Source organism: Oryzias latipes, chromosome 20, assembly GCF_053564925.1.
Source record: "Oryzias latipes strain Hd-rR chromosome 20, Olatipes_Hd-rR_3.1".
Classification (NCBI taxonomy): domain Eukaryota; kingdom Metazoa; phylum Chordata; class Actinopteri; order Beloniformes; family Adrianichthyidae; genus Oryzias; species Oryzias latipes.
This window is the reverse complement of record NC_136256.1, coordinates 10,397,253-10,408,807: the sequence shown is the minus strand read 5'-3', so window position 1 is coordinate 10,408,807 and position 11,555 is coordinate 10,397,253. Positions and strand designations below refer to the sequence as shown.

Below are 11,555 nucleotides of genomic sequence, written 5' to 3'. Positions count from 1 at the left end.
TGTTTAGAAGACAACTACACTCAGAGAAATGAAAAAGTGCTGTAGTATTATTTATGTAAAGTATTTATGTCGAAAATATTAAATCAATTCACTTTCAGTGATATAAACAAGGGTGTTACATTGTATTTAAATAACAATAGCAATTTGGGTAATATTTAAAAATGTTTAATAACATTTATTTAACACTGTCAATTTTTAAAAGGACTTGTCCCAACAAGCTTTCCGTTCATCTGACGCATGCGCATTACGCAATAAATTCAGCAAGAAGACAGCGGCCGCCATTTCTCGACTCCTCATCTAATAGTTTGCTCAAGAATTTTCATCGAGTTTCTGGTAAGTACTTTAAGTGTAACAAACATACAAAAGAAAACGATACATAAAATTTTTACATTGGGGATTAATAATCAAGAGACTGACAAGCACTGTTGAATTTCTGGAATAAAAAACGAGGGCGGGAACATTTTGAAACGTTAGCTAAATACTAACGGTACACGTAGTTGATCGAACCGTTTCGGTAGGGCAAATTCTGTTTGGATCACTTTTGTAACGCTTCGTTTTGGAGGTTATTTTGTTTATCCCCTCGTCCCCCAATGCATAAACTTTGTGCCGAGGCGGAACTAATGTTAAGTCCGAGTTCCCGCCGAGACGCTCATGTCTGCGCTCGCGCCAGTTTAGGAAGGGGAGGAGGCCAGAGCGTAGCAGTGCATGTGTGTAGCTCTTTCATCTTGTGCTGCTGAGTTCACCGTAAGTTTTAAGAGTTTTGCCTTTTACGCGTCATTACCGCGTTAACGCAAATGTTTTTAACGGCAGAAATTATTTGTAACGCTGGTTAATTGTGCGTTAGAACTGAGTGTTTGTTGACCCCGTATTGAAGGAAGAAAACCGGGAACACGTCAGTTTCTGTGCGCGCGGGTTAACTCCTCCTCTGCTCAGCGTCAACCCGAACCCAAAATGGAGGTGGGCGGATCCTGCCTCACTTCAAAGAACTCTGCACACCTGCTCCCACCGTTCTCCCTCACCCTCCTCAAACAAGCCTGGTTAGTTCTCTCATGGTAAGCAGGCACATAGCGGTGGCCTATATTTTGAGTTTAGGATATCAGCAAAAAACAACTTTAAGATAAAATGTATTCAAATTTTTATCGCTTGATATATATATATATATATATATATATATATATATATATATCATCGATGATAGATATATATAGATAGATTCACACACTAATCTTTTATCGTCTTTTTCTTGTCTAAATCATGTGGACATGCAAAGAGTGTTCTGCAATTGTATCTAAAGGTATGAGCTACTATATTTTGTTTAAGGACATGAGCATCACACTGTGACACTTCTATGGTAATCTGTATACTGGTATTCCGTTTGAGATTGAATTACTCCGTGTTTCAGGTAATTGCCGAGTTCACCCCCATTACCACTGGTGTCCACCTTCATGTTCCAGCTAGATCATTATTCAGATCTGTTGGTAAAGACCTTCCAGAAGAAGGGGGGAACATCAGGACTAAAGATAACAAGAATCCTGGCAGCCATGGGAAAGTTTGGTACTTACTGAAATCATTTACACTGATCCAGATTATAAAATCAATTTCTACCCTAGCCTAAGTGTTCTGAAAAACTTAATAGAATTGTCCACGTTCACTTAAACATTTTTTCTGTCTTGTGCATAATTTAGCAACATCTGAAATTACATAGACGCCATTCCCATCTTGGAAGGGTAACAAAAACTTAATGCTGTTTTAAATATAAATGGGTACTATTGTTTACCGTATTTTCACCACCATAGGGCCCACTGGGTTATAGGGCGCAGTTTCAGTTATGGGTGATTAGGAGCACCGCCTCATAGGGCGCCCACTACATTTTGTAGAAAACTTAAGACTTAAGTGCGACTTTTAATCATGAAAATACAGTACTTTAGGCACTGGGTCGCCATTTTACACTTATTTCACATTAAGCTTATAACGTAGTATTCACCATGTCTCTCCATTTATTTTCTCACTGGCTTAACCACACATACCCTGATTTTTAATCTTACTCACTTTTGTGTATGGGCAATGCGATAATGGGTGTTTCACTCTGTTCTGGTTTAATTTTTCCATTTCCCATTTCTGGAAAATAAAGTGCAGGCAACCTGTGCACAGAGATTACCGTAGTTTGTGAAAGTTTCTTTTTTTGTGTGTGTTTTCACAGAACACATCTGTTGAAAAATGAAGAGAATGCATCCTGAAAGCGGTTTGTCTTTACCTCAATGAAAGTCCTGATGACCTGATAAAGGAGTCCCTGGTAAGTGTCAAATTTGTGTGACATGAATCCTTGGGTGTAACATTTCTTCACTTAAAAATGTTAAGACTATCTTCATACAGGTTTTGTATTTAGCTCCATAAACAAATAAAACTCAAATTTTCCTAGAAAGCTCGGAATTTAAAGCGTGCTTACAAGGTTTGGTGCACAATCATCCAGCAATTTACAATATTTCTTACAGGTTTTTAGTCCAGATCTTGGGTAAATATTAGGAGTATTATTTTTATCTAGGCTGAAAAAAGTCATGATGTAGGTTAAGCTTCTTATATACAAGTATTTTCTAGTTGTGGTTTTTTATTATTGTAGTTGATTTTGTATTTGGGTTGTTGGTAAATGCCATAAAAAAATTTGAACTTTAATCAATTTTTTTATATATATAACGTGACAGTAAGACTATCTGAAACACACCTAAACACATCTTCATAAGTAATTTATTTTAAATCCCTGCTTTAGGATGCTGATCTTGAAGTGGAGCAGGCAATGAATGAGCAACTCGACATGGTGATCCACTTCATTCAACATGAAGGAGCTAAGCCCACAGATGACCCCGCGGAGGTGAACATTTTCATAGAGGGGGTGGAAGTGCTGCAAGGTGTAAAGGACGTGGCGTATGGTTGCGCTCTCCTCCTGGGGCTCATCTACTGCCTTAATTTGGAGTTCCCCAGTAAGCTGAAATACACGTTTGAATTCATTCAGAAAGTATTGATGGACATGGATGGACAAAAACTGTCACCCAAGTTACAGGTCCTCAAAGGTAAACTATATGAGTAAAGGAAAGTTCACAAAGTTCCTAAAGCATAATGCTTTGGATTTCTCACAGTTGGAGTTCAGTTAACGTGTTACTGTTTCTGATTGTTAATTGTTTTAACACCTCACCAATGCACTTTGGTATTTTGTATTATTTTGTTGTTTACATGTGTCTACACATAAAGGGAAATAACGGGAAAAGGCAACAAAGACGGACACGCACTTAAGACGACACAAACTCAAAAAGGCACTTTGTTAGGTCCGTTTGAGAGTTGACTTGTGTTTGCCCTTAAATTTGTTATAAATAAAAAATGTGAATGTCAAATGATTAAAGTTATTATTAAAATTATTATTATTACAATTAAATTTAGTATTGTTAACGTGAGGGATTTTAGTAAATGGAACAAAAAAACTCAACATGATTCATAAATTTAACATAACTAAATATCGACACTTGATTATGAATAAAACAATACATTTAACGCAATAATGAGTAAATTCAACATAACAGTTAATAAATGGAATGGAAGAATTTTGAATAAATCCAATATAAAAATTAATAACTTTTACTTAATAATGTTAAGTAAATTCAATCTGATTGCTTAATTCAATGCAACAATGTTGAGTAAATTAAATATAATGATTAATAAATCCAACGCAACAATGTTGAGTAAATTCAATATTATTACTAAATCCAACGCAACAATGTTGAGTAAATTCAATATAATGATTACCGTATTTTCCGGACTATAAGTCGCCCTTTTTTTCGTAGTTTGGCAAGGGGTGTGACTTATACTCCGCAGCGACTTATATTAAAACTAAATTGAAATAAATACATTGTTAACCCTCCTGTTATGTTCATTTGTGAGGAACAGAGATGATGTTCCTGGGTCAATTTGATGTATGAGGTATTTTAAGTGTTAAGAGTTTAAGTGACTCAGAGAATCAGCAAACCTTTTTTTACAATAAGATCTTGAAGGCTAAAAACATAATATTCTATTTTCCAATGATTTCATAGATTCAGAAATGCAATAAAAATGACAACTGTTTCTACAAATACAGGATGAAAACAGAGTATTAGTTGGCCAATGATGCTTCATGAAAGGAATAAATAAATAAGTATGGGAAAGAATTACTGTGAAGTCTGCTATGATTGTGTCATATGAGGTTGTGAAAGTTAAAATGCGACATATAGTCCAGTGCGACTTATCTGTGTTTTTTTCTACTTTATAATGCATTTTTGGGCTGGTGCGACTTATACTCCGGTGCGACTTATAGTCCGGAAAATACGGTAATAAATCCAACGCAACAATGTTGAGTAAATTCAATATAATGATTAATAAATCCAACGCAACAATGTTGAGTAAATTCAATATAATGATTAATAAATCCAACGCAACAATGTTGAGTAAATTCAATATAATGATTAATAAATCCAATGCAACAATGTTGAGTAAATTTTACATAATAGCACTATGTAAACTTACAATAACTGTGTAATGTAGCGCTTATTCAAGATAGTATGTTGAATTTTAGTCATTCAGTCTGTCTCAGATTTAAACAAAATTGTTTTGTGGGACCGGTTGACGATACTTTTTTATTTAAATCTAATGTTTCATTTCTTTGAGTGTATAAAGATAGTATAGACATCAGTCGGAATCATGGCGATTAGTAATGAACCCGTGCAGATATAGTTTCCGACTCCTTTGTCAGTAATCAGTGCCCAAAGGTTTATTTCTCCAAAAGTCTGTATTTAGTAATTCTGTCCTCTATTATCTACACTCCTTGGGATGACATGGACGCAATTGGAAAGCTAAGTAGCTTCATGTTCCTCTTATTGACATTATCAGATGATGACATTATACATTGCACTCATCAAACTTTGAACAGTGTTTTTCCTGTTGAAACGACAAATGTTCAGAGTTGTTTGAATGATTACATTTATTTAACTCCTAAAACTTGTTAACGTTTGCTTTTTTAACGTCTTTCTTTTTTAGTGCATTCAGTGAGAGTTGGTGTAGTAGCAAGGAGCTAGTTTTATTGAGATTCATATCCACATTTTAGATGGCTGCACCGTCTGAAGATGTAGCCGTCCAGATTTCAAAATTATATACATGGGTGTTAGACACCACCACAGCCATTAACAAGTAAAAACTACATGCTCATGCTTCAGTGATTTCACTTTAAAAAGTAACAGCCTCTGTCCATTTTTTTGACATTAAAGTTCTTTAAAAAACATTACCTAGTCAATGCCAGTGAACACTCCAATTCAAATTTTCAAGTAGAATGACACTGAGGAGTCACCATCATCCAAACGTAAAGGCGTCAGAATTAAAGGCAAAGCTTGAGAGCTGATCGTTATCACTTTATCAAAAATCTGCACAGAAACAAAACATTCATGAAATGGTGAATGTAACAGAATTGCAATATAATCCATGTTAATTTACACTTGGGGGGTTAAGCCCTACTCACCCAGCCATTTAGAAACCAGAACATGACTGCTGGGAAGATAGGAAGACATTATCTGATAAAATTGACTCCTAAATTTGTAATGGCCATAATGAATGCGTGCCGTCTTTCACTGTTCCGAGAAAAAAAATCATAACATTTTCTGTTTTCTTGATACTGAATAACTTTGTTTTTGAAACACTTTCTAAAACTACAACACAAAAAAAGCACCATATCCCCCACCTCCACCAGGACAACAACAATGATGTCAGATGATTTCCCATAAATCCTTGACCCTTGTGCTATCATAGGCACTTTAACATTAGGAGTTGGGTCATCTAGACCCACTAGACAGTGCGCTTAACCTTTTTTCTTCAATGATTTGTGATCTTCACTGGTGTCCATGGATTACATGAAATCTTTCCACCTTTATCCACCCTTGTCATGGTAGGTAGAACATTTCAATGTAAGGGTAGGGTCATCTAAGATAGCACAAGGGTTAAATCCCTATAACATTCAAGGACAGCATTTTCCAGTCACCCACAGTGCCGGGAAACTGCCATGGATCAACTCCCGAAAAGATTGTCATTAGTGGACAGGTTAAGACAACAGACAGAATAAGGTTGAACAAAAAGAAAATTGCCATTCTTCACATCTTCACCGACGATCTCCCACATGTGTGGATTTTACTGATCAAATGAACTGAATGGTGTTTGTCCCACCTCACATTAAATTTAGGAAATACAGATAGTTTGCTTGGTTAAACTAACATGTATTTGTAAGGATTTGACTTAAAGATAAATGATGTGTTCACCTTTATTCATAACTTTTATTTCAAACAATATATTAGTTTTTGTGTCAATATGACCAAATAAGTTAGTTAACCAATCAATGGTCCGGTGTTGACATTCTTTTGACTACATTAACTAACCAACCGTTTATGCAATGAACGTAGTTCCAGCGGATTCTGATGCACACGTTACAGTAGTGAAGTGGTTCAGCAATCAATGTAAATCAGTTGATTCTGACGCAGAGAAAAGCAGTGTTGCACCATTATGCAACACTTTAGAAACGTAAAGTTGCTTTCTTTCTGGCTCAGAATCCATTATTAGGAATTACGGTTATTCCATAAATGGTCAAAAAGTTCTCTTAGCGTGTGTGATTTATTTAGATGTCACTGGTGACATCTTCTGAGTTAAAATGTTAATTTTGTTAGTTCAAATTGAGATTTTCCCTTTTTGGGTTGGACTGTCTACTTTATTTGTTCAGTTTCAGCTACCTTTTTAGCCCAACAACCTCTTTGTTCTTGATGCTACACTAACAATCCTGATAATGGCTGCTTTTGTAACAACATGACTTCTTTAGTGTAGGAAGCGCTTTAAAGAGCTAATGCTAGCTTTACGAGTTTGTTGTTTGTAAAGTAACAGTAAAGTACTAACCATACAGTAATAACTGGTTTTGTTTTCTAGCACTACAGTAGTCAGTCCTGAAAAAGATTTATGTTATAAATGTCTTTAATTTGATTATAACTTCTTTAGACTTTTTCCAAACAAATCTTCTTTAGTTTGTCAATCAAGAGGACTTTTTAAAATATCTTTAAATCAAACATGATGTTCCACAGGGTTCTAGATTGGGATGTCTAGTTTTTTCTTAATAAAAGCTTTCAGATAACACCTGAAACCACAAAATATCGATCACACATTGCTTGTTTTAGTTTTTAATGATTTAGAGCAGATTTTTGTTTACCCTAATGTGGACTCTATCTTTATGGACTGGATGACAGGCAATTTATTTCACATCGTAAATCGAATTCTGTTTGGTTAAACTGACATTTTGGCTAAAATCATGTATTTTGACTGTATATGCCGGTTAAGTGTTTATGTTAATCAACATAGGTCAGCTAATTCTGTCACTTAGAAAAGTGGCTTTTATTCATAAATGGTTGAAGATTCACGATTTTGTCAAAGAGCTTGTTGTTTAGATGCCGCCGGCAACATCTCCATGGTAAAGGGTTAAATCATCAAAGCCAAGACTTTGCCTAAACTACTGTCGATATGTTATATTTTAACAATGCTCCTTACAGTTAAGATGTCTCACTTAAAATGATAACTCTTATTAACCTTAAGCTCCAATAACTGCTGGGCTGCAATGATCCAAACCCCTTGGAAATATGGATTTTCTGCATACAAAGCTCAGAAAATATCAACCCTGTAGGCCACACTTGATGCAGTAAATGTCTGAGGTACAAATTCCGTACAGAAATGGAGATTCACGTGAAGAGCTGGGAATGCTGCTGCTGAACAAAAGGAACCGGGAAACATGGTAGAGGAAAGGTTTTGACATTTGGATATTTTTCTGTGGTTTATCCACTGGTTGATGTCTCAGTCACGGAAATTTAAGGTAGATGGTCTTATTTTTTTATAATTTCCTTAAAATTTCCATTTTATTTAGCAGCAAATGTAAATTTTCAGATGTCTAAAGGTGGCATGTATACAAGCCTGCACAAAGGAGAGGGAAGGATGCCTGGATGTAGATTGTGAGAAAATGTGTGCTGGAAGACTTGACTTCAACTGCAGTGAGTAAAGTTGAGATTTAATAGAGCCAACTGTCAATCATTTGAACAAGTTTTAGGCAACAATTAACATATATTCTTGATAATTAATGGTTTACAAAGTATATTTGAACACTATGTTTCCTTTTTTTCTTTTCTTTTTAGTTTAGTTGGTATAGCTTGGGTTCTTTTCCTTTTTTTAACTGTAGACCAACAGATATAAGGTTTTTGTTACATATGGATCCATGGTTGCCCAGGAAATGCAAATAAATGATAAATTCCATAATTACATCCTTTATTTAATATGAAAAAGACAATTCTTTTGCCTTCAACTTTATTGTATATGTTGTATAAAGTATTTGGATGGTACATAACGTTTTACTGTTTTGAGGTTGTACAGAAACAATCCTTAAAAAGCATGATTTAATGTTATTTGGTTTGAATTTGTGTCCTAAATGTAAAATATGACAACAGAACATGAATGAATGACTGATCTAACTGGAGATAACCAAGCTCCTTCACCAGTTTCTCAGAGCTCTACGCTAGATTGCAAGTTGCATTAAAACTAAATTCAAAGCTTATTGGTAATCCATAGACTTTACAGTTATTTTGGTTTGTTTCAACAGCAATAACAGCATCTAGTCTTCACTTTCCGAAGGATTTAGAAGTGTGTTCACAGAATGTTTGAATCTTCTTGGGTTCTGCTCTGGCTGGTTAAATTTTTCCACAAAAAAAACTCATCCTTGTATTTGTGGACCTTCTTTCTGTGGTTGTATGGATTCATGTTGGAGCAGGAAGGTCCAACTGTTCCCACAAAGTTGGAAGCTTGGAATTGGCCAACATTTCTGGGCACTGTCAACTGACTGAGAAATATTTAGTAGCTCACATCTGGACTAGTCGCACAGCAGTCTTTATATTAAAGAATGATATATTATTTTACTGAAATCAAATGGATGATGGTCAAAGCAGTCTGAATGTCAGGTGTTTTTATGCATCTAAAATTTGGATAGGGCACTAAATCATTTGACAGTAGTGTGTTCTAGGTTGCTTTTCATTTTGTTTACAAAATGAAAAGAAGGTTCTAAATTTTTTTTTTTTGATGTGTTTGTTTGAAACCCATCAATGCAATCAAATCCAGAAGCTAACAGGTTTCATTTTTTTCAATAATTTGTTTGCACTTTTGAAGTTCAACTACATTTCTTTCTTTTCTTTTTTGAGATGCAGCAAATGTTTGTAAAACACCCTTTTAAAAATGGATTCTTGATTGTTCCTTTGACGCAGTGATATAAACCGTCAGACAGACCACCTAAAGATGTATTCATTAGACGTCATGAACTCTAATAGAGATGTAAATTGAATAAAACATTTGGTAAGGATATGTCAAAGCACTTTTTAATGTTGCTTGTATTGGTATCTAAAAAAATCAATACTTTTCTCCTTTAAACCTGAAGGACAGAAGACTTTCAAATATGTATTTTTGCATTTTAGATATGTCATTTTTTTTGTACTGTATAATAATATTTTTTTTTTGAGCAATAATTATACCATTTGACCTTTTATAAATCTGATTTATAAATTAGTAATTTCATTTGTGGATTACATATACATTTTTGTTCATTTTCCAGCACTAAAACATATTATTAATAATATTTGACTTCCCCTGCTTTTTCCCAACTTTTTGTTTTTAAAATGCTTTTTTATCACCATTACGAAGTATTTTCACCATTGAAAGGATGATGCAATTTGGTTCATGCAAAATATGATCCCAAATCTCTTTGCATACTTTCTTTGATTACACGTGGAGTAAATATATACATTTTTCTTCTTCTCCATTTTGAGCCAGTGAAGCGTTTCACATGCCACACTTGTAAATAATGATATAAAAATAACTGTAGTCCTGCTGAATGGCTTGAGTGTGGGTACTCTCCTGAGCCCCTTGTGTTTCTGTGAAAGACGAACACTTGACAGTGACGTACATAAATCCACACCATCATACTTTGTTCTGGACAGGTAACAAGTCTTTACAACGTCCTCAGCCAAAAAGAGGCCACTTTTCTCCGGCCTTTTGACCAAGCCAGAAGAAGAGCACAATGTTGGTTGCTGCATTTGATCAGTCCTCCTCACTCCAGGCCAAATGTACTTGTTTCCTCCACAGCGATCAACAGTTTGTCATACAGAATGGTGTATGACGGGTATGGAGGCAGGTCGAGGCGGTTGAAACAGGTGTGAGCCCTGAAAAGGAAATGATGACACAAACAAGGTGAGACAAAAGAGTTGACTTTTGACGCAGTTAAAAATGAAATTATTAATCAATCTGAATACGGACTCTAATACGGTTCATTCACATCAGTATATGTGGAAAGGTTAAGTTTCCATACTCAATGTTTTCTATGTATTCATTCAAAGTCTTTGAGTTGGTTAGTTTAAATCCTATTATCATACCAAACCAGGGTTGATTTCTTTTACTTGTATTATTAATGCTTTTTTTTAAGTCCATCAGTTAAAGATTGTATCCTATGTTTTTATGAAAGGACAGCGCGTCAGCCTGGCAGCAGCGCGTCAGCCTGGCAGCAGCACGCTTTTGGTGTTGTCGCGAAAGGGTCAAGAGTTAAAAAACCTGAACTTTGGCAAAGAAAACTTGTTGTGTCAACTAATCAGGGACGCAGCTTTGGCACATGGCGTGTTGATGAAGCGATCAGCGGGGGGGGGGGTCCCAAAACCAACATGGAGGACAATCTGATCGTTCCATAACGCCATCTATTATCTAATAAGTAAGGGATAAAGCCTGATGAGGTGATCATTATCATAAAGTCATGTGGTACCCGGATGGCTGATAGCATTGCACCGTGGCTTCCTGGAAGTCCATTATTTCTGATAGTGGACACCTTGAAGGGGCATAATTGTTCCACTTATACCATGTTCACTTAAGAAAAAAAAGCATTAAATCGATTCTTACCACTTTAAGCTCGTTATAGTTTTAAGTTTAAGTTGTTATTCAAAAAAGCTGACTATTTTATACACCTGTTGCCATGGTAACGGTTACAGAGCCTACACCGACCTCGCCCTGCAGAAAAGGAAAGCGGTATGTTCTACACGTCATGATGTTTAGTGATACAAAGCATCTCTTCCTGCTTGTTTTTGTACAGCTACAACAAAGAAACAAAGTTTAAAGTCAAAACTTTGATAAAACCACTTTTCTAGTAGTGTTTTGATGTCCTACTGCGCCACAATTTTACAAATTGAAACGGAAATAAAATTAAGCTTTCACAGTTTTCTGTGTCGACTAAGATTTTACACAGAAAACTACACATTATAGATCACGTGTGCTGAACCCATGATAGTTTTGTGTAGAAGGGGGAAGGATGATCTTACAGACCGATGTAATCAACTACAGGCCCCACAAATACTCTCATAAGTGAAGTACAGCAATTTAAATATACAGTATGTCAGCATGTGACTTCACTAAAAATTTCCATTTTTTACAAACTCTTATTGCAG

At 35.4% G+C, this 11,555-nt stretch overlaps 1 protein-coding gene and 1 long non-coding RNA gene across 6 annotated transcripts in view; one reads left to right on the top strand and one right to left on the bottom strand.

Annotated features, from left to right (window-relative positions):
* Positions 1–622: 622 nt before the first annotated feature.
* On the top strand, positions 623–3,391 carry LOC105356649 (uncharacterized). 2 transcript variants are annotated; one of them, XR_002872414.2, is made up of 6 exons: positions 623–744; positions 875–1,052; positions 1,271–1,294; positions 1,403–1,554; positions 2,201–2,293; positions 2,765–3,391. It is a non-coding gene; the product is annotated as an uncharacterized LOC105356649 (long non-coding RNA). The 2 variants fall into 2 exon arrangements; XR_013652154.1 differs by lacking the exons at positions 623–744; positions 1,271–1,294; positions 1,403–1,554 and having other exon boundaries at positions 913–1,052.
* A 5,844-nt stretch (positions 3,392–9,235) lies between these two features.
* The window catches only part of hecw1a (HECT, C2 and WW domain containing E3 ubiquitin protein ligase 1a), a 73,353-nt gene continuing 71,033 nt past the window's right edge, over positions 9,236–11,555 (bottom strand). For all 4 annotated transcript variants that reach the window (XM_020712462.3, XM_078938559.1, XM_020712461.3 and 1 more), the window contains one exon: positions 9,236–10,289. In XM_020712462.3, the coding sequence (XP_020568121.1) occupies positions 10,178–10,289 (112 nt within the window). In that variant the 3' untranslated portion in view covers positions 9,236–10,177. The remainder of the gene's footprint in view (positions 10,290–11,555) is intronic.